The sequence below is a fragment of the Equus quagga genome, unplaced genomic scaffold (assembly GCF_021613505.1).
Source record: "Equus quagga isolate Etosha38 unplaced genomic scaffold, UCLA_HA_Equagga_1.0 153_RagTag, whole genome shotgun sequence".
NCBI lineage: Eukaryota > Metazoa > Chordata > Mammalia > Perissodactyla > Equidae > Equus > Equus quagga.
The window spans coordinates 4,353,634-4,381,234 of record NW_025796915.1 but is presented as its reverse complement, the minus strand read 5'-3'; the positions used below and the strand labels follow the sequence as shown (position 1 = coordinate 4,381,234).

Below are 27,601 nucleotides of genomic sequence, written 5' to 3'. Positions count from 1 at the left end.
TGGATGTACACAACTAGTCAGCCATGCTGAGGTGGTGACCCACATAGAAAACACAGGAAGACTGGCACAGATGGTAGCTCAGGGCAAATCTTCCTCACCAAAAAAAAAAAAAAAGTTGACAAATCTGTAGTACACTACACTAGATGGACTTCATTGGCTTTGATTCCATCCAACATAAATAGTCCCAACCCTCAGGATCATCCATTATCCCCACCCCCGCCACCCCCAAGTGGGGGCTTGGGGTAGGTGCTGGGCCAAGGCTAGTCAGACCACAGTGATCATATCCAGTCCACAGCACCTTCCATTTTATTGTTTTATTTACAAACAGGGTGAAGTCAACTGGGAAAATCAGGAGTAGGGAGTCAGTCTGGGCCATCCAAATGTGGAGTGGTTCCTGGGTCAGTCTCCACCATGAAGGCCGCCTCTTCTATCCTTTTCCTGACCCTTGGTAATGGCCCCTTGATTCCTCAGGACAGCCTCGCCAGCTGCTCCTGACCCCTTTTATGAGGGCAGATGGATCCTGGGGGAACAGGGGTGGTACGAGGGCTGGGGCCCCCTCAGTTTGTGTAAACCTGAGTTCCGATCACACGCATGATTTCCTTCTGTATCTTGGGGTCCTGAGTATTAATGTTGGCATCGCCCACCTGACCATCCTCATATCTGCCAAAGATAGGGCAAGTGTGAGCATAAGAGGGAGACAATACCAGGATAATGTCAACCAATGGAACTGTATTTGGAGGTGTAGCCATCCCATCCCAGAACCCTTTTGTGCTACTTTTTAGGGTGGAAGAGATTCAGCTTATTTGATTTCCTCTAAACGGATCCTGATCTATACTCATCCCCATCCTCCAAGGGGAAAGTCCCAGTGCCAGCTCCAATGAGGCAGCCAGGGACAAGTCTCAGACTCCCACTTTCCCAGGAGTCACACACCATCACACCCCCACCCTCACTCCTCAGAGCAATGCCCAAGGTACCCTCCTAGACTTACACAAAGAAGAACCGTGTGCAGACATGGTCAGACACAGGGCACACCCAGATGTTCCCATGCTTCTGGAGGTCCTTAGATGTAATCACTGGGAAGAAGGGGGCCAGAAATTATATATATAATGCTTAAGTCACAGCATCGAGGCAGGGGAGAGAAGACATGATGACTCAATGTCACCCTTAGCTAGATCATGTGCCAAAGCTGCACCAAAAATAAAGGTTGGGGACCCAGAAAAACAGGGACTGGGGGAACTACCTACCTTCACAAAGTGCTATACAGTTTAGATTCCGACTCTGCAGGAACCTCGACTGAATGGATCGGGTCTGGAAGAGAAGGAGAGCAGAGCCAAGTAGACTGGTATAGCTTTCCCTGGAGAAGCTAGTTAGCTGGTAATGGTTGGGAGTGGGGCTCAGAGATGTCCTGGGCTCCCAGCCACCCTCCCCCCACCAAACTTTTGCTTTCCCATAATCAGTCTGGATGAGTCCACAGCTTCCATCTTTACATTTTCATGTCACTACATTTACACTCAGTCTCTGCTTCCATACTTATGACTGAGGCCATATATGACTCTGGAAGTATGTTCATCTAAGAACATACCTGATTCCTTCAAATGATCTTTAAAATACCCACCTCCCCCCGTACTGTTTCCCCATCCATCTCTGAAGCCTAAACTCATCCCAGGGGAAGGGTCCTGCCTCACTGGAGCAAGGCCAACTAATACCTGGGGAATGGTATTCATCCTGTTATATCTCTGGACCAGCTCATCCTTGGAGGGCATCCTGTGCTGTCCTTTTCCCATTCCTGTCACAGAACAACAAACCCAGTTCATTCACCCATTTCTTCATTAAATATTTACTAGAGTGCCTACTATGTGCCAAGCAATGAGCTAGACACTTGGCGATACAGCAGTGAATAAAACAAACAAGATATTTGCCCTCACAGAATTTAGTCTGGTGGAGATTACAGGCAAGGAACAAGTATTTATAACACAGCATGGTGGGGGTTGTGATGGGGAGAATACAAAGCAGTGTGTGAGGCAGCACAGGGGAACTAACCTAGCCTAGGAGTTTAAAGGTGGCTTCCTGGTGACAGCTGAGCTGAGAACTACAGGATTAGAAGAGTTATTATATGAAGGGGGGGAAGTGTTCTGGGCAGAGGTAATAGGATATGGAAGGCCTGGGGGAAAGAAAGCAGTGTGCGTTAGTTTGTATGGAGCATAGTTAATGGCAGAGGAGTGGCAAGAGAGGATGTGAATCAGGTGAGCTGGGATCAGATCATGCAGGCGCTGTAGGTCACGTTAAGGCAACTGGAGTTTATCCTGAGAACATCAGGGAAACATGTGGTTCTAAGACAGGGTAGTAACACATGAAATGAGCTAGGAATGAGGGGCCCAGAAGTGTGGTGACATCAACACCTAGGATCAAATGCCAGGCTAAGTGATATGAGTGGAGAGGAAGCAAGCAGAGAAAGTCAGATCTGCTCTAGTCTCAAAGTTACACAAAAACTGACCAGAGTCATTCAAGAAAAAAGGGAGAGAGCACAGCAGTTAAGTGATGAATAATTTTCCACAGGGAGCTATCTTGAAATACACTGCTTTCTTCAGAAAGTCTTCCCAGACTCATTTCCATCTATTTAAATCCATAAATCCTCCATCATCCTTACCCTTAGTGAATAGCCCTGTTTTTAACATTTAATAGACTCATTCTGGATTTTCCTTATTTAAGCATGAAACAGTGCTTGTGTGCCCCTACCCCAACTCTTTGTGGCTTGTGAATAAGACTGCAGTCTCTGTACTCAGCTTTATCATAGGCCCAGCCCTTCACAGTTAGGGATAAAAGTCTGTGTGTATGAGACCAAGAGGGAGATGAAGATGGGAAATGATGCCATCATTACAGGCCATAAGCAGGGCCCTGATTTCAACACTCCACCCCAAACTTCCTATTATTACTAACTGCACTCTGCATCAGTTCTTGGTTTTGTGATAGCCATGGTGTAGAGGTGGGGGTGACAACTACTGGACTGACACTCTTCACTGCTGAGGCTGTCAATGCATCATGCACTCACACCAAAGTCCTATGACAGATCTGAACAAAACTCAGGGCAACGAAAGCCTCAAGACTTGAACTGCCAATTTCCTTCTCCTAAAGGACACCCAACTCCTCTGTTTCGCCTTCTCCCTTAGCCTTAACTAGGTTTAGCTCTCTATCCAAACCTCATGATCTTCTCAGCCTGGGTATTTCAATGAAAGGTTCTACCCAAGAAGATGAGCAAGAGCAATCTGATTTTTCTGGCTGAGCTTAGAGATGGCCCTTATGAATTAACCCAAATCTTGATCCACCCCAATCCTGTTGCACTGTCCTGTCCATACTGACCCAACGATTTTCTGTCAGTTTCCTGAGCCCAGACCCTGAGAACATGGCGGCTAGAATAATCCTTGGATACTTTGTGTTCAGAGTATATACTCATCAGAGGTCTCTAAACAGGGCTAAACAAACAGATGGAGTTTACCATCTCCTTTAACACTGTCTCTCGTTTTAACCTGCACACTATGGCCAAGTCATTGGAGGGTCTACTAGTCAAACAGGTGCTCTCGATTTACCCCCGCCCAGCGAAGGCACCCAATGCCACTAGGCTAAGAATAGGAAGAACAAAGGAAACCAGAGCAGAATAGGGTGGAAGAAACCTACAAAAAGATAGAGTTGGCCAAATGCTAGTGTAACTACAGTATGTTGGACATTTGCACACATCCTGCCCACTGTTACAGAGACTCTCACATATCTGTGGGGCCCTCAGAGACTCAGTCAGCCAGCAAAGCCTACCCTGTCAGTGCGATATACTAATAACAACAGTGGCCGAGAAGTTAGGAGACCTGGATTCCGGTCCTAGCTCTGCTACTCATAGCTGTGTGACTCTGAGAAAGTCATTTAACTTTTTTGTGTATCATCTTTCTTATCTATAAAGTAAAAGGGATTGGTCAAGATGATCTATAACTCCAGTAGTAAAATCCTATGGTATTTTCTACCTATAATCAATCAACCTGTTCAAGAGGGAGAAGGATAGTGTCATATGATGTTTTTATGTAATCAGTCAAGTGATGAAGAAAGGTAAGAAGTTAAAAGAAATTCCTGGCTTCATCAACTAAAGGTATTCAGGCACTTAGTGGTAAACAAAGGCCAGTGGGAGAGGCAACAGGGAGAGGCAGGGAGGAAATAGGAAGAAAGAATCTTGCGGGTACCAAGAGCCAGGAGAATCTTACTACTCAGAAAGTAATAAGTTAATCTACACAGAATTTGAAATACATTATGATGTACATACAAAAATAAACAAATAAATGAAAAAAAAAAAAAGAAAGTAATAAGAGCTTAATTAGAAGGAAGCTCAGGCTGGAATAAAGACTGAAGAACCTAGACAAAGAAGCCAAAAAGACTACCCCAATCCAACCCCACTTTGGACCCCAGGCACACAGAATAAGATTCATTCACACATGCAATACATATTTATTGGGCACTTATCCTGTGTGGATTAGTCATATAACCTTTGACACTACCATTTATTTAATAGAACAATGAATACCTACAGACCCAACCTAAGACCTAAATCCAAGAGCTAAAACATTACCAGTGACCTACATTTAGCTATGTACACCTACCCTATGCCAACTATCTTCCTCCCCTTGGGAGGTAATCACTCCCCTGAAATGTAGGTTGTCATTTCTTTTTTTGTTTCTTTAGTTTTATCATAAAACACACTCATACCCCCCCCCCAAATAACACTTAATTTTGTTTGCTCTTGAACAATATGAAAAAAGGCATCATACAGGGGGCCTTTTTTCCCTCAACTTATTACTAAAATTGTTCCATGTTGTTGAATGCCACTCTTCATTAATTTTCATTGCCGAATAATAATCCATTGTGAGAATTTTTTTTTTTAATTTTTTTTTTTGAGGAACATTAGCCCTGAGCTAACTGCTGCCACAATCCTATTTTTGCTGAGGAAGACTGGCCCTGAGCTAACATCCATGCACATCTTCCTCTACTTTATATGTGGGACGCCTACCACAACATGGCTTGCCAAGCAATCCCGTGTCCGCACCCGGGACCCAAACTGGCAAACCCCGGGCCGCCAAAGGGGAACGTGCGCGTTTAACCACTGCGCCACTGGCTGGCCCCCATTGTGAGAATATATTAAAATACATTTACTCATTCTCTCGATGATGAGCATTTGGGTCGTCTCCAAGATTTGCTGTTGCAAACAGCATTGCTTTGAACATTCGTGTACACGTCTCTGGGTGCACACATGTAGGAATGAAAATACTGAGTCACAGTGATAAAATTTCTCAGCTTTATGGAATTTAACACCAAAAATTGTTTTCCAAAGTAGTTGTACCAATTTATATCCCTATAAGCAATAAAAGAGATCCTGCTGATCTACAACCTCTGATACGATCAGAGGTATTATCAGATTTCTTAATTTTTGCCAATCCACATGAGTGCTAAATGGTAAGTCATTTTGGTCTTGATTTCACTGCCTTGATTAATAGGGGTTGAGCAGCTTTTCATATTTTTTGATCGTTTCCAGTGAAATGCCCAGTCATGTCACTTGCTTATTTTTATAATTTCATAATATTATTTTATAATAAGCTTTTGCTTATTTGGTTTGTCTTTTTCCTCTTAATTTGTAAGAATTTTTAAAATACATTTTTATTACTGATCTTTTGTGGTTATATATGTTGCAGATGTCTTCCCCCAGTTTGTAGCTTATCTTTCTTTTTTCATTTTCTTAAAGTGTCTTCTGATGAAAACAAGTTTTTAGCTTTAATATAGTCAAATTTACCAATCTTTCATGACTTGTAATTCCATCTTTTTCTATTCTCTGGATAATTTTGTGTAAGATTGGAATAATTTGTTCCTTGAAAGTTTGATTTAATACTCACTGTAAAACTAGCTGGGCTTGGTGGGGTTTTAGTTTGTTTTCTTTTTTGTGGAAAATTTTAAACTACTATTTCAATGTCTTTTCTAGTTTTAGGGCTATTCAAGCTTTCTATTTCTTCTTGAATTGATTGTGTTAAGTTTTCTAGGAATTTAAACCTTTTGTCAAAGTTTTCAAATTACTGGCATAAAGTTGACAAAATTCTCCCATTACCTTTTAAAATTTTGCTATATCTGTAGTTATGTTCCATTTTTCACTCATATTGTTATTTAATTGTGTTCTTTTCCTTCTTGATCAATCCAACTAGGGTTATCTGTCTTGTCAGTTCTTTACAAGAATCATCTTTTGGCTTTTTTGGCTCTATCTATTGTAACTGTCTTTATTCTACTACTTAGGTGCTCACCTGTGTTATCTGCTTTCTTCCACTTTGTCTGGTTTACTTTGTTGTTGGGGACTGTTCTAGCTCTGTGACGCTGGACCCAGGTTTCCTTACCTTTATGACATTTACAATTGCTCAAGAATACCAAGTACTCTGTAAAGAATCTAGCACTGTCCCCTTCACAGACATGCAACTACATGTGGCTATCCTTCACAGAGACTACATAGAACAAGAACAAAAGACTGGAAAGCAACTAAGACATGAACCTGGAACACTGAGAGAGCTCTAGGCCAGATTCGTTTTCTGAGCTGGACAAAGCTGGACTCACCTCCTGACTAGAATCTGGACCTCATTCATGACTTATCTTCGGAATAAAATGTTTTCTCTTGCATTTAATGTGCCTAATATAACACTGTGTAATTATAGACAGTTTAAATTTTAAAGGTGGTTCACAGGGAGAAGAGCAATGTCTCCCGAAATGTAAGCCAGTGGAAAAGGACTCAAGCCTTCAAGTGTATTTACATATAAACTCAGATGCACATGTGCACACACACAATCTATGATGACAGGCTATTGCCAACATCAAAAATGTAGTCTAAAAAAAGCCTTGTTTCATCTCCCAGTTATTCCCTAACCCATTTCCAGAGACAAGCCCTTACAATGAATAAAACAATCCCCATGGAGAAGAGGACTACCTAAAAGAAAGGGAGATAACTGGCCTCATCTTGTAAAGAATCTAAATTCCTAATGAGAGAAAGCGGAGGGAGACAGACTATGTATCCATGATTGGGGAGAGAGCTGACATAGACCAAGTATCTATGATGGAGGAGGAGACAGCATAGATCACATAGTCACAAAACGGATGCAATGTAAATAGAGTCAAAGTGGCCAGAGAGTATTTCTTACCTGAGTATCCAAAGGAAATACTGGAGATGGGGCTCAGGTAGATGCCTTTGCCATAGGCTGCTCCATGCAGCTTGCAGGGAAACACCAGGATGAGCAATATGAGCCTGGGCCCTCCCATCGGTGCATATTACGCAGCCACAAGGCTTATCCAGCCCTCTGTCTCTCCATTTACCCTCTCATTCATTCAGATAACTCTAGGAACCTACTCTTAAAAAGCTGATTGGCTGAAAAGTGGATGCAGGTTAACCCCTTTGCCTATGAAATACTAGATACTGATGCCTTGGAGAGTAAGAGTGGCAGAGCCACTGAGTCAGTCCCTCAGAATCCATGCTCCTGTCCCTGGGCCTTGGGATATATGCAGATTCCACAAAAGGGCAGTACAGAATAGATAGCCAGGAAGAAGGACAATAACCATTCCTTGGAGTCTCAGAGGGCAAAGAAATAAGTCTCCTATATAAACTCTCTGAATAAAATAGACACATAAATTGAAAAGCTCTAATAGGTTAATTCATCACAGTGGCCGCAATCAGCAATTCATATTCCTGCCTATAGCTACATTCTCATTTCCAAAATCACCAAAAAACCCAGCCTGGGGTCAAATATACAACAGCGACATTTACTCTATACACGCAATTCCAACTTCCTCTCTAGGGAAGCCCCACGGCAGGCTAGGTTTGAGGATGCTGAGGCAAAAACAGCTGAGTACTCTAGAGCTGCCTTTCAAAACTTCAGTGGGGCAGGGAGGGAGGTTGAGAGAAAGAGAAAGGGCACAGCCTCACCTGCAGTTTGGTGTAGGATGCATTGACCAGCCCATTGCGAAGGATCGAATGCCAGTTCTCAATGTGGGACCCACTGTAAGGCAGGGTAGTATACATGTCTCCTCATTGTATGAGGTTCCCAGGAGTACTTCCAAGACTGCCACTCCCACCCATTCTCACTCACACGGGCCATGACGGACACAGATACACCCAGTGATGGACATGCACGTGGATACAGTCACAGGCATGCAAGATGCCTGCATCTTGACTTCCAGTCCCATCCTCTGTTCTGCGTTTCAGCTAATCCCATCCTAAACCCTCAACTGCTGGTTCAGTATTTTCATGTGCTTATTCTCCTGATATTTCAAATTAAACAACTTCATCTCAAACTCAACAAACTTATCATTGATCCCAAATATGGCTTCCAATCCTGACTTAACGTCTATTTTAAGAAAAGGGTACCACTACTCCCTTTAAGTTGCCTTTAATCTCTCTCTCTTCCCTCCCACCATTAGGCATAGATTGCTGATTTCCTTCAAAGTAGCTTTCAAACCTATCCCCTCCAATCTGTTCCTTCAATCACATCTTTTTACATGTAAATATCATTTCTCCTCAACTACATGATAACAAGTTTGAGAGTTAAGACCATATCACATGTGTCTTTTTATTCTCTACAGCACCTATCACAATAGCATTTAGTAAATATCTGTTGACTGACTGGGTGACAGACATAGGTAACACAAACTCATACACCTCAAGGGAACTTGCCCTCCCACCCCCCTACATTATTCGTTGCCCTCCTCCCCAGGCTCCACCCCCTCACTGGAAGGCAAAGGTGCTGCCGTAAAGCTTCTTGGCGGTCCGGAACCGAGCCTCCTTGGCAGGAGGGCTGCTCAGCAGGAGGAACTGGTGTGAGGTGTGCATGAACTTCAGCTGCTGCCCAGGGTGGGGTGGGGTCAGGAAAACAGAGCAGAAATGGAGATCAGGGAGGGAAGGGCTGGGGATAGGGAGCAAATCAGGCTTGCAATGACCCTAAAGAAGGGAAATATGCTTAGGCCCAAAGACTACTGTTGATGGAAAGAGCCCACCAGACAGGTCTAAAACCAATGAGGTTAGCTGATTTGGAGCCCCTCCCTGCCCCTCACTAGAAATTTAAAGAGTTGGGGGAGAATGGTCACTTACCCTGCTGAGAGGTAGTTTGACAATATGTGACCTGTTGCTAGAGATGATCCTAGGATGAAACAGAGAAAAAAGGAAAAGGATAGAACAAGTACGTGGTTAGGCCATCCTGAATAAAGCAGCAACGCTGCTCTGCCCCTGGAAGAACAAACAAGGATTCCAGGGCTGTCTGAATTGTGTGAAGTGTCCAGGTCACTGTCTGGATATTCCTGGGGAGGGTAATGCCTGTGTATAAAAATGTAAAAGGGAAGCTACTGACCAAAGAGCTAAGTACTAGGTTTGTAAATAGTGGATGAAAGAGAAGGATGGGAGGTGGGCTGCTATATCTAGGGAGAGAAAAGGATAATATAAAAGAAGAGCACAAGAGGTCAGTTACAAAACAAAAGAAATTAGAAAGGAGGGGTCTGTATTAGGACGGTGATAACTTATACCTGGGATTTAGAAACTTAGAACTGAGGCTCAGGAGCCATCCCACCTGACTTGAGAGGAAGCCTGAGGGCTCTCTCAGGGATGGGGAGGAATGGAGAGAAAGTTACTGTTTGGGCTGGAGAAGGAAACAGAAGAAACTAGAACAAACTTTCTGAGGATTCAGGGACAGACTGGGCTGTACAGAGCCTGAACTCAGAAGACAGGAGAGAATAAAGGCATAAAACATGGAGGGTTCAGCGAGGCAGCATTATCTCCTAGAGTGGATAAAGTTTACTTTTTGTGCTTCATCCATGTACCTATGATGGTACGTGTATCCTGGATGGTCTATACTTGGTCATTCCTCATGCTAAGAGGGAGAATGCTGCACTGATAAAGTACTGATGTCAAAGGCTGATGAGGAAGAGGGCAACAAGCTAGAAGGGGAAAGCTATGTCAGGAAAACAGAACAGAAATCCACATCAGCAGGGAGGGCAGCAGAGGACGGTCAGAGTCTTTGCTAGGAGAAGGGAATAACAATAATGTCTCAAGGCTCTGGAGAGTCTGTATCAACAGGAAAGGCACTGAGACAGGGAAAGGGAGTCTAAGCGGGAGACAGACCTCTGGGTACGTAGAAAACCCAGTTGAAATGAACAGTGTTAATTCTTACATGCAAGGGGCATTCAAAAACCTATTGGGAAACATGAAACATGTACAGAGAACTTGAGACATCATGTTAGAATTTGTGGGCTCTTTGTAGGATCTGAGTTCTTATCATGGCCAGGTGTATTAACAAAACCCCAAGAAAAAGCAGCCACATCTATAACCTCATTAAGGATGCTGAAACTGCCTCTAAGAAAAGGTGCAGGCTCCATGTCTAACACTGTGCCTCCCTCCCCACCCGCCCTGGGAAGGATGCATCATTCTATCCATACCACTGCAGGAGAGGATGGGCCAGGGGATCCAGCTTGTCCATCTGCTTCTTGATTTCCAGATATGAGCCCTGTAAGACAACGGCCCTAAAGTTATCTACCAGGAGAGGTGGGAACCCTCCCACTTTCCACAGACTATCAGGGCCCAGGGCAAGGTAGGCACTGAAGGCCATACAAAGGCAAGAGGAGATGGGGTTCCCACCCTTAAGGAGCCCAGTCAGGTTGGGAAGACTATAAATAAATATGAAAATGACCAAAGATGCTTACAAAACAACATGCAGGTGGGTCTCCCTCATTTTATGCAATTCCTACAGCCCTAAAAGGTTGATTATAAATCAAAAAATAAATAAAATCAATGTCCCAGAAAGATTTAGGCTAAGGAATCCTGTGGTAAAACTTTACAAAAAGCAAAGAGTCCTTTGACAAGTAAATTATCCCTGCTAGGTGTCACTTATGTGTTAATCTGAACTGTGATATATAGGATTTGCTGAGAAGAGGCCCACCTGTAAATGTGAGTACAAATGAATGTCTATTCATGCAGAGATTGCAGACGAGGGGTGGGGAAGTCTGGTGAGGGACAGCCTTGATTCAAAGGATGGTCACTGCTCCATGTGGCTGCCCCACCCCTAGAAGGATAGAAGACGTAGGCCCCTGGGTCTAGTTCCTTACCTCCAAGCCCCCCTCCTCACCCTCACAACCCTGGGCAGAGGTCTTTCCCTCACTTCTCTAATTCCCTAAGAATTACGGGAAAAACATTAAATATGAACAACTTGTGAAGGAATTAGCAGCAAAGGTAAAGGTTGAGAGAGACATTAGGAGAGAGAAAAAGGAGTAACAAAACAGAGAACAAGGATTGGGAAGGCTAAAGAGGGAAGACTAAACACAACACAGTGAGGAATTAAGTAGCATCTCTAAATCTCTAAGTTCCCATGACTTCCAAGCAGAATAGGGCACTTGAGTGGGGCAACATAGAGGGCAGAGGACAGGCAGAGGACAGAATACCTGGGTCATTTCCCGGATGGACATCACACTATCCAGAGCTTTCTGAAGTCGCTCATAATTCTTCTTCTGTGGGGAATCAATGGGAAGAGAAGAACCAGATGAACAAAAGTGGAGGAGAGTAAGACATGACAAAAAGGAGGGTCAGATACACAAAAGAAGTCTAGGCCCCAGAGAAACAATGTAGTATGTCATAGAAAGAACACAGATTTAATGTCAGATAGTTATAGAATGACAAGCTAGTTCTCTTTTACCAGCTTGGAGTTAATAGCATAAGTTACTTAACCTCTTAAAACCTCAGTATTCTTGTGTAAAGGAAGATAAATATTCCCACTACCTTCATAGAGATGTTCTGAGGATTAAACAACATATGTCAAGAACCTGATACAGTACCTGATACACAGCACTGACAGTAATTGTGAGACACTGTGCTGGTACTTATGATGATTAATTTTGTCAATAGTTAATCGGATCAATTTGACTGGGCCATGGAGTGCCCAAACATTTGGCCACACATTATTCTGAGTGTCTCTCTGAGGGTGATTAACCTTTGAATCAGTAGACTGAGTAAAGCAGATTGCCCTCCCCAATTCCTATGGGCCTTATCCAATCAGCTGAAGGCCTGAATAGAGCGAAAAGGCCAAGTAAGAGGGATGCCCTCCTGCCTGATGGCCTAGAGCTGGGACATCAGTCTTTTCCTCCTTCGGACTGAACTGAAAAGTCAGTTCTTCTTGGATCTCAAGCCTATCAGCTTTTGGATTGGGACTTACACCATCAGCTTTCCTGGGTCTTCAGCTTGCTGACTGCCGATCCTGGTACTTCTCAGCCTTCATAATGACATGAGCCAATTCCTTATAATAAATCTCTTCCTATATATATTTATCTCCTATTGGTTCTGTTTCTCTGGAGAATCCTGACTAATACTTTACATTTGTTATCTCTCATTTTTCTAACAATCTGCAAGGTATGCCCTTTTTAACAGATAAGAAAATTGAGGTTTAGAAAGGTTAAGTGATTTGCCTAACTATGCAGCTAGAGAGCAGCCAAACCTCAAATGGAATTCAGGTCTGTCTGGCTCCAAAGCCTCTATTCTTCTCTATCATGACATATAATATTTAATTCTCCCTTTCTTCTAACAAACTCAGTTATTTATTCACTAAAACAGCTAAAGCTTAGGGTTCAAGAGTTCCCAAGAAACAAGTGTTCCATTTTTTCTCTCTCTTATTCCAAATTGTGTACACCAGAACGATGGCCCATAGTCTCCCACCATCTTTTACGATTTCTGTTTCTTAGCCCTGACTTTCTTCCCAAGCAACTATACCTTAGGGTTAAAGGCCAGAGTCTTGGGATCAGTGGGGTCCACCACAGAGGGATAAGGCTCAAAGATGATGCTCTTTCTAGGGGATTCCAAAGCTGCCCTACACATGGCCACCAGCAGATCCACCACCTTAGCGGAAGGGAGAGACAGGGAGAAGAGACTAAGTGATTCCCCAGTGCTGAGAGTCACACCGTATCAAGCAGGGGTCCATCTGCTGAAGTCTCAGCATTTCTCTGATGTTCTTTTAAAAAGCGAACATGTTCATGGCCTTTTTGTTAGAAAATATAAGCACATTATAAAAATTCAAGTAACAATGATTAAAAAAGTGATTAAAGAAAAGATGAAAATCACCCCCTTGCCCACAAATGAATCTCACTCCCCACAGGTAACTATTGCTAAGTCTGATTTATATCCTTTCAGATATTTTTCCTATGGAAATAGTTATCTTATTATACAGGCAATTAAAAAAAAAGAATTGTACTATACACACTGTTCTATTTTCTATGTTATAATTTTCTACCCATAAATAGTAGCTGTATAGTATTTCCACTGTAAGGACATACCTTAATTTAACTAGATTCCCTACAGATGGAGCTGTACCCTTTTTATTTTTTTCCTATTACAAACAATACTGTAGTGAACTCCCTTACGTGTGAAAGCACTTCTGGAGGTTAAATTCTAAGAAGTGACATTGCTGGGTTCCCCACACTTTCTTGATCCCAATTCCCCAGCAGCTTTCCCTCTCCCATACCTCTGCTCCAGTGGCCACCTCCTCTGCAGCTCCGGACATGACTCCCAGTGTGTAGAAGGAGAAAACGCACAGTTCACGAGTACAGACAGCTGGCTGAATGGACATATTAAACAGATGGTGGTGGTAGCGAGTGTGCAGTAAGAAGGTGTTGTAGGGAGAGAGAGACAATCGCAACCTCAGACAATTCTAGAATGAAGTAGGGATCTGGGACCCTCTACGTCATGAGAAAATTATAAGTAAGCGAAGTCTTAATTACATTGCCTTACTGATAGTTTGAGAGTTAATGTTATGTCTTCCATGAAGCCTTCCATGGCCTCCCTAGATATGAGATGCTCTCTCTTCTGAGTTTCCACAACACTGCTCATGTTTCTTCTACACACTTACAATGAAGTGTCTGTCTACTCACCTAGACTTGGATCCTTGAGGACAGCATCATATCCAATCATCTTGATCAGTATCTGATCCCTATTTTTAAATGTTGGGTGGGGATTATCTCCTCAAAAATAGTCACATATCCTCATATTTCCAAACAGGACTGCTGAGATTTGTTTTCAAAGAAAAACATTTCTAGAGTCTCAGGGAGTGTAGACAGAATTCTACCTTTACCACAGACCCAGGAAGAAAGGAATACAGAAGAGGTAAGGAGTGAAGGGGCCTTGGCTAAGGGTCCAAGGAAGAGGGTCACAGAATAGGGGCACGTACCTTGAGCATGGACCCATTCTGGAAGACATGCTGCTCATCACACACCACACAGTACTCATTCAACGTAGGAATCCTCTGCTCTGCATACTTCATGATCTGGGGAGAGAAGAGATTCTACTAAGTCTTTTGGAAGTACAGGCACAGATCTGGGAAAGAATTTTACCTTCTTTTCTGGCTACTCTCCTTCTCCCTCCTGTGCCTAAGGTAGAATCTACTCCTGGGCCCTGCACTGTAGTTAAACTGATGGCCTAGGTGTAGAGCTAAGACCATATATTACAGTAAAGATGAGACCAGACAGGGTAGAAGAGCCAGGTTAAGAGTCCCTGCCTACTACTTAATACCAAATATAATTTTGGGCAAGTCGGTAAACCTGAGCCTTGGTTTCTTCATTTAGAAAGTGGAACATTATTCACCTCAGAGGTATTGAGATGATTTCTGTGAAAGTATTTTATAAATGGGTACTAATCAAACTATTAACACTAGTTGTAGTAACTATAGATTGTCCCTCTGGGTATTCAGTCCATGATCAGAGGGCACCTAAGAAGCCATTTCAACTATCTTAAACAATTAGCCTGTCCACTAGTCAAAACCATAGATACAACTATGTCCTGGGAAGACAGCACAAATCCAGAGCTCATGCAGCAATATCCTCAAGTATTTTTTTCTTGAGGAAGATTATCCCTGAGCTAACTACTGCCAGTCGTCCTCTTTTTTTTTGCCGCGGAAGCCTGGCCCTGAGCTAACATCGTGCCCACCTTCCTCTACTTTATACGTGGGACGCCTACCACAGCATGGCATGCCAAGCGGTGCCATGTCCGCACCCAGGATCCAAACTGGCAAACCCGGGCCACTGAGAAGCGGAACGTGCGAACTTAACCGCTGCACCACTGGGCCGGCCCCTCCTCAAGTACTTTTTTAAACATTGTCTTAATACAGCTTTTTCAATCAGCCATATTTTGTATATAAATCAAGTTGCTCCCATTTCATATACCTTTGGGCTGGTAAAGGGACATGCAAGGGCTTTTATTCATTCATTTAATACAGATTTATTAAATGTCTATATGTACCCAGCTCAGGGAAAGGTCTCCTCGATTATGCAATAATATAAAAGATTTTCTTCTCACTCAGACCCTATATTCCAACAAGGGAGATGTGGCATGCAAATTAATTACAATTCAAGGCATATGCTATGTGACACACAGGTGTCCTATAAAACAAAAAGCATCATAAGAGTTCAGTGAGAAGAGACATCTCCTCCAGCTAATACAGCTGGGATAACGGAGAAGATGTTATGGAAAAGGTGGCATCTGAGCCTCAAGCGCAATGGGCAGATACGAGGAGAAAGGCCAGTGGAGGAACGACATGAACAAAGGTAACAGAGATGCAATGTGAAAGCGTGTCCAGGAAATAAGGAGATTTTAAAAGGAGCAAATGACCCGTAGTGGCTGAGCAGTGACAGAGGTCTGTGGGGAAAACAGAAGACCATTTGAGCAAGGATGTTGGGGATCATAAGGAAACTAGCATTAATCCCTGTCTCATCTTGATATCTATGCACTTAAAATTTGCAGTGCCTCTTGCTTTGGCACTTGATTTTAAGTTGTCTGTAAGTGTTGTCTTCCCAAAAATGCTGTAATCTTCTTGAGGATGGAAACTATGCCTTCTTTACTTCTATCCACACAACACATAGTATAGTTCTGGGAGTAGACTAACTCAGCAAACATCTGTTAACTGGCTGAGGAGCTGGGAGATGTTAGCGGATCAGACAGGTCAGACAAGAGGGGAAAGGTTTTAGACTTGATTACCTGGACAAGGAATCCATATTCCAGAGTGGGGATGTTCTTGCAGTGACCACTGACCTGATGAGAGTGAAAAGATGGACCCTATGAGCCTCCTATGAAGCTGGTGCCTCAACAGACGTCGCTCATGCCCATCACCTAGTATTCTCCCAAAATAGCTAAGCCCTAGCTCCGACCAGCTTAAGTAATGCCAAAGTTGGACAGAACACCTTCAGCTATCTTTGCTAAAAGTTCTCAAAAAAAGCTCACCTGTCCTTAACCCTCTTCAAGGTAGGTGGCATAGGTTAGCACAGCAGCTGACTACCAAATCCTAACCACAACCTAATAAAATCATACATGACATCTCCTTGGGATGCCCCACCCCAGACTCTCTGCTCCATGGCCTACTGTCAGAAAAGTTTGCCAGACAGTTTAGATGTAAGCTTTCAGCTATTAAAAATTCAGTTCCATTCCACCCACTCAGGGTACATGTCCAAGTGTGATTTATGATGCCTGGACAACCATACTTCTACCCCATTTTGAGAAGCTATACTCCCACATTTCCACTCCCACCCTCCTGACACCCAAGTCAAACTCTCCCCAGCCCATGTACCAAAGGAGAGGTCCGTGCTGGGGGAGGGAGGCCCACGTGCTGGGGGCACAGGAGACCTGCCTGGGGGCTGGGAGGGTAGCCAAACACTTCGACTTTGGGGTTCTTCATGGTGCAGGAGATGGAACGGTTCATGAGGCGCCCAACCCGAAGCTCTGGTACACCCAGTTTGCCTTTCAGCATGGAGTCCTGTATGATAGGGAAACTGGGAGACCTGAAGGGACAGCAAACAGAAGTGAAGAAAGTGGGGATTCAGTAGGAATCATAGAAGAGGACTGGAAACAAGTGGGTCCTGGGCCAGGATGGATGAAGTGAGCTATTGTGTTCTACATAAAGGACGAACAATGGGTTAGGAATAGAAAGAAAAGGATATATAAGGGATAAGACCACGTAGGTAGTATTAGTAAAGCAACAGAATTCAGAGGACCTAGGGAGAGGACAGACTAGCTAAGTTTGGGTAATCTAGAAGGTGGGGTGGGTGCTAAGACAAGATTAACATGATCAGAGATGATCAGGTCCTGGGGGAGCACTTACTTGGGGATGGGTGAGAAGATGCTGAGGCCAGCTCGGAACTTCTTGATGGTACCACTTGCCTTGAACCAACTGTGCCTCTTCTCCTGCTGGGTCTTCAAGAAATCGTTGCTGAGATGTTTCCATTGTTGGGATGTGAACATACCCAGGATCCTAAGAATTCAAAGAGAACAGGCTTAAGAAAGCTCAGGCAGGGTAACAGGTCATGAAATAGAGGACTATGAAAGGCAACTAATCCAAAATTCAGACCCAAGGGACTACAAAGCCAGTCGTGGTGGGGGAATGTGTGTTGGAAGACTCCCCTGATATGACGTTAACACACAGAAATGTACTGTCCTAAAGCACCTATTTACCCTAGCGGGTAAATACTCACTCCCATTACCTAGTCTAAAGGACCAGAAAAATTCTGAGATGGTTTGCCTTTAGAGGGAAACCTCAAAGGTGAGCAAGCCTTCAAAGGGTATGAACCTTGGAATTTACTGCCAAGAATGACTACACCGAGAGTGGGATGGAGGTAAGTATCACCCTCTGCCTTGTGAACAGTGAAGAAAAGCACTAGGAACATGAGGGGTACTAACATTGTTAGGTGAAAAATTACATCCCCAAATTTATGGTTTTCAACTTGAGCTGGGCCATCAGCTACTCTTCTAATCTTTTCACTTGTCCTTGATCAGTTCTCTCTAGCATTACTCTAAGCTATTATGCCAAATCCTTATCACCTTCTTTAAGTGTCTACCTTCACCTACAACCACTAACCTCTCCTCCTCCTTAAGAGAAAACTGAAGCCATCAGATATCAGCTCCTTTCATTTTCCAACCCTACTACAAAATCTATTTCCACTTCCACCCTTACCTCAATCCCTCCATTCTCTGGAGACAAGATGACCCTCCTATTAAGGACCAATTCCTCTATTTGTAATCTAGATCTCAGCACCTTCCCTCCTCTTTAGGGAGCTTGATCTATCAATTACCTCCCTCTCCTGTCAGCTCCTTTCCCAAAGTCTACAGAAAGTTTGAAGTTTCTGCACCTCAGTCTAACTATCTCTGTCTTTCCCTCCCATCCTCATCCAAATTTCTCAATCCATACTTACTGTTTCTACTTCACTGCCAACCACTCACTTCTCAACTTACAGTATTCTGGTTTCTACTTTCACCGCTCTGCTAAAATTGGTCTCACCTTGATGCTAAATCCAACAGAAACTCCCACGATCTCCTCTTACGTATCCACTCTGGCTCTTGCCTTCCCTGAAGAAACTCTCCTCCTGGCCTTCTGTGACACCATGCTCTTCTCATTCTTCTCCAGCTTCTCTGACCTATCTTCAGTGTTTCTTCTTCTGCCTACCCTGCTGTTTGTTGGGTATTTTGTCTGGGTGTTAAAAGGTGTTTTGCTGCTGTTCCTATTTTCTTCTCGCTCTATCATGCTCTCCCTTAACAATCTCATATCATATTCTATGCTGTTTGTAATTTCTACCCATACGCTGATATGTATCTTCAACCTCAACTTCTCCTGTAAATACCAAATCTACATATCTAACAATCAATTAAGCATCTCCACGTGAATATCCCAAAGTTACCTTTAAATAACATGTTTAAAATGGAACTAATTACCTACCCTCATCCCACAAACCTGCTCCTCTTCTTAAATCCCTAAATTGGTGGTATTACAATTTACCCAGACATCTAAGCTGGAAACCTAGGAGTAATTTTCTACTATTCCTTGGCTCTTATGACCACATACAATATATCCAAATCAGTCTTCAAGTCTTTTTTTGTTTTTCGAGGAAGATTAGCCCTGAGCTCACATCCATGCCCACCCTCCTCTACTTTGTATGTGGGACGCCTACCACAGCATGGCTTGCCAAGCAGTGCCATGTCCACACCCAGGATCCGAACCAGCAAACCCCGGACCACCGAAGCAGAACGTGTGCACTTAACCTCTGCACCACCAGGCCAGCCCTTCTCTCTCATCTATCTCTCATCTCTATTCTTACCCACAGTCACACATTGGTTCAGGCCTTCATCATCTCATGTCAGGACTTCTACAAAAACCTTCTACAACTAGTTCTGGTCTCTCGTCTCACCCCCTTCTACCTATTTTTCACAATGCTACCAGAATGGCTTTTCTAAAACTAAATCTGACCATGTTCTTTCTTTGCCTAAAACCCTTCACTGCTCCCAATGTCTACAAGACAAAAGCCCAAGATCCTCCCTGATTTAGACTTCTTCCTACTTCTCTGGTTTCAGTTCCCACCACTCTCCCCTTGCCTTTTACTAGCAAGATTTAACTATTTGAAGCTTCCTACACACATGCTGCTTCACATGGCTGTGCCCTTGCAAATGTTACTCTCAGAATCTGTCTACACAGGCAACTCTTATCCATCCTTGAAAACTATTAATCATCTCTCTTTCATTCTTTCATTCATAGCCTTCCATCTGCCCCTAGACTGAGTCACTGCTTCCTGTGTCCTTTCTAAATCTTACATATTCACTTCTGTTACAGTATGTATCCACTGGATTCTATTTGGAACTTCTCAGGGTAGAATCTGTAATTCATTTCTCTTTGTATACCAAATACTTAGCAAGGTGCTCAACACATTCAACAAACTAAAACTGTCTGAGCTGCTAGAGCCCCACTCTGAAAAAAACACAAAAGGAAATGGGAAGAACATGGCTCTAAGTCCAAGGCTGTACTTTTCCTTAAATGCTAAGTACTGATGAGCTTCTCATGTTACTTCCAGGAAGTCTCAAGGCCAGATACCCCCAAACCACAGTCTCCCCCATCTAACCATAAATTTGACTCCCCCAATTTATTTTAGTCTTTCTTGGGCATATTTCAGAAAGACATTTTTGGAAGGAAACATTCCATGCAAGGGTCTGCCTGTCCATTCACATACAAACATGTCTCTTTCCCTCCTATGTCCAAGACCAGAAAGATCAAAGTTCTTACTTTTTCAACTGAAGACCCAGCCCAAACCCTTCCTTATTCGATGGCTGGAAAACCTCAATTGACGGTTCTGTAAAGAGAAGAGAAAGCTTCTAGTATATATATTTCTCTATCTTCCTGGGAGTCCAAAGGCACAGTTCAGGGAATTAGCTTCCTCAGTTCTAATGTGCTCTAAACAATAATTGTGGAGGAGGAAAACATCTGAGACAGAGGGTAGATTCTGGGAGCTGTGTGGTCAATTTCAAATATCCTCAGTAGGAAGCTGAGGGGAAGGAGAGGAAAAAATGGTATTTGGGAACCAGACAAAATGATTTCACTAACCAAGAAGACTTTCAGGGGATGGCTATCAGGTGACAGGGAATGAAGACACCAATGACAGGAGACTGAAAAGCCCCTATCTGCAGATTTCACCCAGGGGCCTTGTTCCTAGTTTTTCTCTGTCTTAGTTAACTTAGGAGTTTGGATTAGACCACACTCAGAGCACCCACTTGCCCAAAGTCACTGCCTTTACCTGGTCCATCAAGGTACTGGGAGAGAGAAAATCGCAGCCTCAACACAATAGGTTCTGTCCGGAGGACCTTCCAGGCTGTAGAGACTTCCTCCTAAAAAAGTAAAGAAGATAATTTCCAGTTTAGCAACAGAGAGTAATAGACTTAAAGTTTTCCCTGTATGACACACACATGCACATGGACAGTACACACCACCGTCTGCTGATGATCTAGGAAAGACAGGGATGAAGAACACGTGCTCCAAATACAGCACTCAGGAGTAAGACTCCTGGCCTACATGACAAAATCCACAAGTCCAGCTAGACATGTTGTTAGCAGATACTAGCACCACTTACATCGAGGAAGCTGATGTTGATGTGGAGGTCAATGTCCACGTCATCGATAGTTCCATATTCTCTACAGAGATACAGGCGACCACAGGTGAGACTCATTAAGGGACAAAGACGGGAACAGAGACTCAGATAGAAGGAGAACTGAGCCTGGGGACAGGGCAGAGGAAAGGGTGGAAGGTAGCTCTGTATCTAGGCTATTAGCTACAGCTTCAAGCCACTTAGTATGACTAGGGCCTTCTCCAAGCCACAAGCCCATCTTACCTCAAAGGTGAAACTATCAGCCTAGAAGGGTCTTCTCAGACCCTTCTAGGGTCTAAGTGTATAAGCGGGAACTTCTCAGAAAAGTGGCTATACTTTCCTACTTATTCCTGTCGGCAAGCTTAAGTATTCTGAGCAACTCCCACTATCATTAAGCTCATAATTTATCAATGTCCACAGAACCCCTATCACACCATAAATGAAGAAAAAACCTCTAGCCTTTTAACAACTCAAAGAAACGGCTTGCTGCCCTGCCATTCCTGAAGTGGAGTCCCACCTGATGGATACAGAGTTCTCACTGTAGATCTCCTTCACGGCTTCAATGTCTGCATCAAGCTGTGGGTGTCGATACAGGTCAGCTGCACAGCTCCCCTGAGTCAGCAGCAAAAATGGTGTGACGGTGGGGGGAGGGATGGGGGAAAGAGAGAGATGAGAACATGAAGAACATAAAAAGAACATGAAGAAAAACCAGGAACAGGGAAATCAAACAGCAGCAGCACATACAAGCTCAAACCCACTTATATGAAGGGGTTCTTAGTGGTGGCCCTAGCTGGGGATTTTACTGACACACAGGTCTTCCTTCAACACCTTTCTTAAGAAGTTTTGGCAGACTAGCCGCAGGCTTTGAGGAGTTCACATCCTTAAGTCTCCTGCTTTTCCTCTCAGACTGTGACTAGGATCCTTAGGTATCCCTTCTATGACAATCAGAACAGGCGGAAGAGAATTTAACTCAGGCTGGTTCTTTCTGCAAAGCCCAACAATCCTGCTGAGGATCACACCCTGGGTAGTGATGATATCAGGCAATGACTGGCAGGGTAATATTTTAAAAATCTGACCCAATCAATGAAATGACCCCCACTGGCTAGTGAGGGAAGGGTCAGAAAATAACTATTTCCAACTAAAACATATGGGTAGCCTCCATATACAAAGGGTATAGTTTACTCTGGGAAAGGTATGAGTCCCAGGCAAGAGCAAGAAGATGAGATCAGCTCTGCTAAGACCATGCTCAGACCACACCAACATTATATCCTCATCTCATCTCTGCTCCAGAATAATCTTTCACTCCTGATGTATCCAAAGTACACATCAAGACCATCCAACTTGGGTCTTAGGGATTATAGCCTCACCTGAACTCCATAGAGAAATTCCTCTGATTCATTATCTCCCTCCGAATCATCATCATTCCAGAACTGGCCTTTGATGTCCTAGTAATGAGAAATAAGGATATAACCCTTTGTTGGGTCCCTGCTATCCCACAGAATGGGGTGGGGTTATAGGATGGGAAACACATTCCCACAAAGAATGGGAGCAGGTCCCTTGGGATAGAATAACTGAAGCCCTAATCCCTTTACTCCCTTCACCTCAACCTTTGGGAGTATCTCAGTCTCTTCCTGAATCTGGTCATATCCATGGCCTAGCTCTGACTTGGTGGAACAGGGGAAAACAATAGGGAATTTCGGCCTTCGTAAGTCTTGGTATGATGATTGAGGCTCTCGTAGCCAATGAGGAAGGATTCAGACTTCAATGTCAAGGTTGATTCCTAGGCAAATCTAGGTTCAACTACAAGCTGGCCTCTTCTAGGATCATTACCCAAGGCAGCAGCTCCCACATATACCTAAGCTCTCTTGTCTCATCACTCCCTTCCTATCCCTTAAAGTATTCAATTCACCCCTTCCTTCCCAAGAGAATCCACCTACACAAACAGCAAATAATACTCTTTCCATGAACCTTCTCCTTCCTTTAACTTCAAATAGCCACTCTACCTTCCAAAAGGGTGGGAGGGAAAATACCAGGGAAATGTGAGGCCTGCACTTCGTCCCATCTAGGGATCAGTTGTTCTCACCATTGGAGCAGTGGGTCACACACACTCCCAGGTCAGTGCTAGGCAGCACCCCTCCATACCACCGGCTGAACCCAGGCCAGTGAGATGGGCATTTAGGAGGCCACAAAGGGAGATGGGGGAGGGGGTGATGTCAGGGGATGACTGAAGATCTGGTGAGGATGGCAGGCTCTGCCGTTGTAGTGGTAACAAGTCACTGTCCTGTGGAAAGTAGACAATAGGTTTCGTTATCACTTAATGGCTGGGTGGTATATAAGCAGGCACTCATTTACGGATACACTCTTATTATACATATGTACAGACACTTGCACACAGAGACATACTTGCATGCATGTACACATACACTTGTACACATAGTTCTTTAAAGATAATGAACTGTGAAAGCACTATACAAACATAAAACACTGTTGTTCCATTTAAGCCAGAGAGCTGGGACAGGAGCAAGTCCCTGCTCTAGTTCATAATGCTATATCAACCCCGGAAGCCAAAAGTGATGGTGGCAGGACCAGATGCTTATGCTATTCTATCTAGTCAGTTCATTTTTGAACATTCTTCACAGTACTAACCCCCATCAGAATCAGATTTTTTTGGACTCTCTTCCTCTAGTTATTTCTCCAGATTGAGTCGTTATCTCTTTTTAAACAACACTATCACTAGCCGCCTTTATATGACAATCATAGCTAACTTTAAAAGTCCTCAACACTGAGCATCCTAAGGTAGACATGGTCTGAGTGGTCAGGGCCAAAATAATGCCCTGGACTCCTCTTGGAAACTACTCTTCAAATAAAAATGCAATCCTGATCCCAAAAAAACACTCACAAAAACACTAACCCCTAGCCCTTTCACATACAGTTTCCCTGTTCCCTTCTAATCTTAAAGATCCCCAACCCTACACCAGCAAGTTTTAGTCCCACTGAAGCTTCCATATACAGCAGGAAAAAATACATCATCTGTCAATTTATGAAGGTTTTAATGGCAGAGGATGGCAAAGCTACCTTAGGAGCAGGCTAAAAAAGCTTTTTATTGCTCTCTAAATCAGTAGGTCATAAAAGTGGCTTTACATTGCAATCACCTGGGGAGCTTTAACACACATCAGTCCACAACGCCATCCCATAACCAATTAATTCAATTTCAGGGGCACGGATCCTAACTAACGAAATTGTAAAAAGTTCTCCAAGTGATTCTACTGCAAAGACAAAATTGAGAACCACGGTTCTAGGCCTTCCTGGCTCTGCACACACCTCAGTCTAACCTATTTCAACCTTAAACAGTGGTGTTTTTGGTCTCACATGGATCTACTGAACCTTAGGGTTCTAGATCAGTGGTTCTGATGGGGTCTGTGGACCCGCAGCATCAGTATCAACTGGAAACTTGTTAAAAATGTAAATTCTCAGGCCCTTCTTGAGACCTACTGAATTAGAAACTCCAAAGATGAGGTCCAGTAATTCGTGTTTTAACAAGCCCCCCAAGTTATTCTGATGCATAAAATTTGAGGACTGCTCCAAATCCTTGTGCGTTCCAAGAGACTGTGGTCTGTACCTTGGATACCAACTTAAGCCTGGTAACCGACCCAGGATGGGAACAGAAGGCACGGTGCCAGGGCAAACAGCACAGCAGTCCTCCAGGTGACAGTGCTGCCTGGCCCACCAAAAACAATACGCAAAAGGAAATTGCATCTGAAGCTCTTATAGATGAAACTGCCTGACATCTGAGATCTGCTTTAAAATACTACTCCAGCACACACAAAAAAGGGGGTAGATAGATTAAATACGGCAAAATGTCGATTATTGATGAAGTTGAGTGATGGGTCCCTGAAGGTTTCAGAGGCTACTTGTACTCTTGCAGGGGCTTTCCCTAGAATGTTAACTCTAAATGTGAACAGGAAGATTACCCAAGACTCCACAACTGCCTCCTTGCTGTTCTTCAACCATATTCCCACCACAGGGCCTTTGCCCCTAGCTGTTCCCCCTTAGAATGCTTCTCACCCAGATATCCACATGACTCGCTCCTTCACTCATTCAGCAGCTCAAAGGTCAACCTGACCATCCTATATAAAACAGCAACACCCCAACACACACATACTCGCACTAATACTAGCACTAACCACCTTCCCTACTTCATTTTTTTCCACAGCACTTACCATGCTGTGACATACAACTTGTATGTTTATTGTATTTATCTTCCACCAGAACGTAAGCTCTATGGTGACAGAGCTTTGATTGTTTTCACTGTCTATACTATCAGTCTCTCAACATGTATTTATTCAATGAGTGAATGAATGAATGAACTGTCTGCTGGTTACCTAAGCCAAATGGGAGATACATACAAGAACCTAAATGCGTTCACACATAGACAAAATCATAAAAAAATAATTTTAAAAAGCAAGACTCCATTCACCTTCAAGAGCAGCTGACAACCAGAATATGAAGACCCGGGGGCTGGGTTTGTCAGATTTGAAAATAAACAGTCAGGTGCTGATCTGGATGATCACACAGGAATAAAGAGGGAGGCACTAATGTCCAGCTTGGGCTGTCTTGGGCTGGGCGGTAGGCCGATGGCAGCGTAGGCCAGAAGTACCAATTTTCTCAAGGTCTTTGTCACCGCAGAAGTCAAGAAACACTTAGCCTCTCTCCAAAGGCTGTTGCTGCTTGGCTTCTGCTGTTATCACAAGGAGAAAAATGTAGTTCAGAGGGAGTTTTTCTTATCCAGGGAAGAGACAACTCAGAGACTACCATCTTTTTCAAACCAGCCTGTTTCAGTGAAAGGGATGCCCACCTTCTACTCTCAATGCCCTTTCTTCTGGGGAGATGGAGAATGGGTTTAAAAGATGAAGAGTGGGAAAAGGGGACTGGTGGGTCATGGAATTCACACACATTTTAAAGCCGAATAAGCCTGAAAGATGGCCTGTTTCAAAGCTTTCATGTTATACATAGAATACTCATGCTTAGGGAGGTCAAGCAACTCGCTTAAGGTCAGGAGTACAGCGGAACTGGGACTTAAGCACATTTAACAGTTCCTAATTACATCCAATCTTCTTGTGACGTGATTATAACTAATTAAGGGTCTCGTTAATGAATTAAGCAAGTAAGACCTATCTGACTTATCTAAATGAGGAAAAGGAGGGAACCTTTCAAGAGATGATGGGCCAAAGACAGATTGTGAGAACAGTGCCCAAAGAAGAGTGTCGTTCGGCTCAGTGTTTAGTTTGGATGATGGCAGCTAACATAGAACACTTTATGAATTGGCACGGGAATAGGCCAAATGTAAATAAGCCTCAATGTGGATCTCAAAGGTCTTTCCCTGGGTCCACGGGCGCTTCTCGGCCAAACAACTTCACATCTAGCCAAAAAAGCCTCGGATCTCAACGTTTAAACTCTGGATTTGACTCTCAGCTATGTGGTCCTGGGAAAGGAGGTTATTCCACTCTCTATCAAGTGCTCCCTTCTCAGGAAGACTAGGCCACTGAACAAAGAGTGCGGGGGAGCACCCGCGGCGGGGCGATTCTCGCAGCGTAGCGCTGTCTTGGATACCCAGTAGAGGGAGACGACAAGCTGAGCCCCCAAAACACTTTTAGGACAGGCCCTGAGGCCTCCCTTGGGGGAGCAGTTAGAGCTCTTCTCCGGTTTCCTCTGGAAACCCCAAAGGCACCCAACACCTGCCTCCCGGGGAAGAAGCTCTGCCTCATCGGTGTCGCCAGCCGCCCGGCTTCAGCAAAGCCTGTCAAGCCTACGGGCACCTGCGGCCACCCGGTCCAAGCCCCTCACTTCATCCACCCCGGCCGAGGCGGGACGGGCCCCGCACCCTGCCCGCGGCCCGGCCACCCCGCCCCGTCCCGTCCCGTCCCCGTCCCCGTCCCCTTGGCGGCCGCCGCAAAAGCGAGCCTCGCGAGTACTCACGGCGACCCCGGGCCGCGCGCTGCCGCCGCCGAAGGGACTAGCGGCCCGGGACGCCCCGCGGGGGCGGAGCAGCAGGCCAAGGGGCGGGGGCCGGCCCGGAGGGCGAGGTCGCGCACCCCACGCCTCGTCGTTCCGTCACGGGCGCGCTGGGCCACTCTGCGCACGCTCGCGCAACGACACCGCGGCCACGTGCCCTGCTCCCAACCAACTGCCACGTGGCCCGCCCCTGGGCGCGGCATCCTCCCCGATGCCAGGCTTGGGGCGCCTGCGCAGTGGCCGCTGGTGGGGAGGGGTTGTGGAGCGGGGGAGGGCGCCTGCGCTGTGGGTCGGGGCGGGCGGGTGCATGAAGAAACAAGAGGGCCTCCGGGGGTGCGCGAAGGGCCCTCCGAAGAGACTGTTGGCGTTTGGCGCCCCCTGTGGTTAGGAGGAATGAGGAGGGAAGGAAGTCTTGGCTGCCTCTTGTTGGAGGCCTGGGCCGGGCCTTCTGAGACCCTGCTGACTCCAAGAATCTCTGGTTTGCAATGAGGTGTCGAACGCCTCAGGGTCTTTTAATTCTTAAGTTTAACTCTCCTGTGCCCTTGATAGCTGTGGTGTGGGGGATAGCACTGTGGCCTTCTATTCAGACAATCTAGTTTCAAAGCTTGGTTTCAGCTGTCTGTTCAGC

General features: G+C 44.5%; 1 protein-coding gene across 7 annotated transcripts; it reads right to left on the bottom strand.

The window, feature by feature from the left end:
* Positions 1-283: 283 nt before the first annotated feature.
* LOC124233075 (protein mono-ADP-ribosyltransferase PARP6) lies at positions 284-26,975 on the bottom strand. 7 transcript variants are annotated; one of them, XM_046650158.1, is made up of 24 exons: positions 26,938-26,975; positions 25,439-25,699; positions 23,045-23,242; positions 22,329-22,406; positions 21,479-21,573; positions 20,947-21,007; positions 20,614-20,704; positions 20,106-20,172; positions 17,163-17,312; positions 16,632-16,842; positions 16,046-16,099; positions 14,244-14,339; positions 13,542-13,634; positions 12,794-12,919; positions 11,476-11,541; positions 10,477-10,544; positions 9,140-9,188; positions 8,781-8,893; positions 7,979-8,051; positions 7,200-7,269; positions 1,707-1,786; positions 1,245-1,308; positions 989-1,073; positions 284-660 (listed from the first exon to the last, which is right to left on the bottom strand). In XM_046650158.1, the coding sequence occupies exons 3-24, from the start codon at positions 23,045-23,047 to the stop codon at positions 558-560; spliced, it is 1,896 nt and encodes a 631-aa protein (XP_046506114.1). In that variant the 5' UTR covers positions 23,048-23,242; positions 25,439-25,699; positions 26,938-26,975; the 3' UTR covers positions 284-557. The 7 variants fall into 7 exon arrangements, 6 of the variants coding, with proteins under 6 accessions (XP_046506114.1, XP_046506116.1, XP_046506117.1 ...); XM_046650160.1 differs by having other exon boundaries at positions 8,781-8,890; XM_046650161.1 differs by having other exon boundaries at positions 16,692-16,842.
* Between the last annotated feature and the right edge of the window lie 626 nt (positions 26,976-27,601).

Coding starts and splice junctions, on each gene's coding strand:
- LOC124233075 (XM_046650158.1), bottom strand. Junction 11,542..12,793: donor CTCTGGCCTTTAACCCTAAG/GTATAGTTGCTT, acceptor GATTCCCCACAG/AAGAAGAATTATGAGCGACT. Junction 8,894..9,139: donor TCAAACTACCTCTCAGCAGG/GTAAGTGACCAT, acceptor CACCCTGGGCAG/CAGCTGAAGTTCATGCACAC.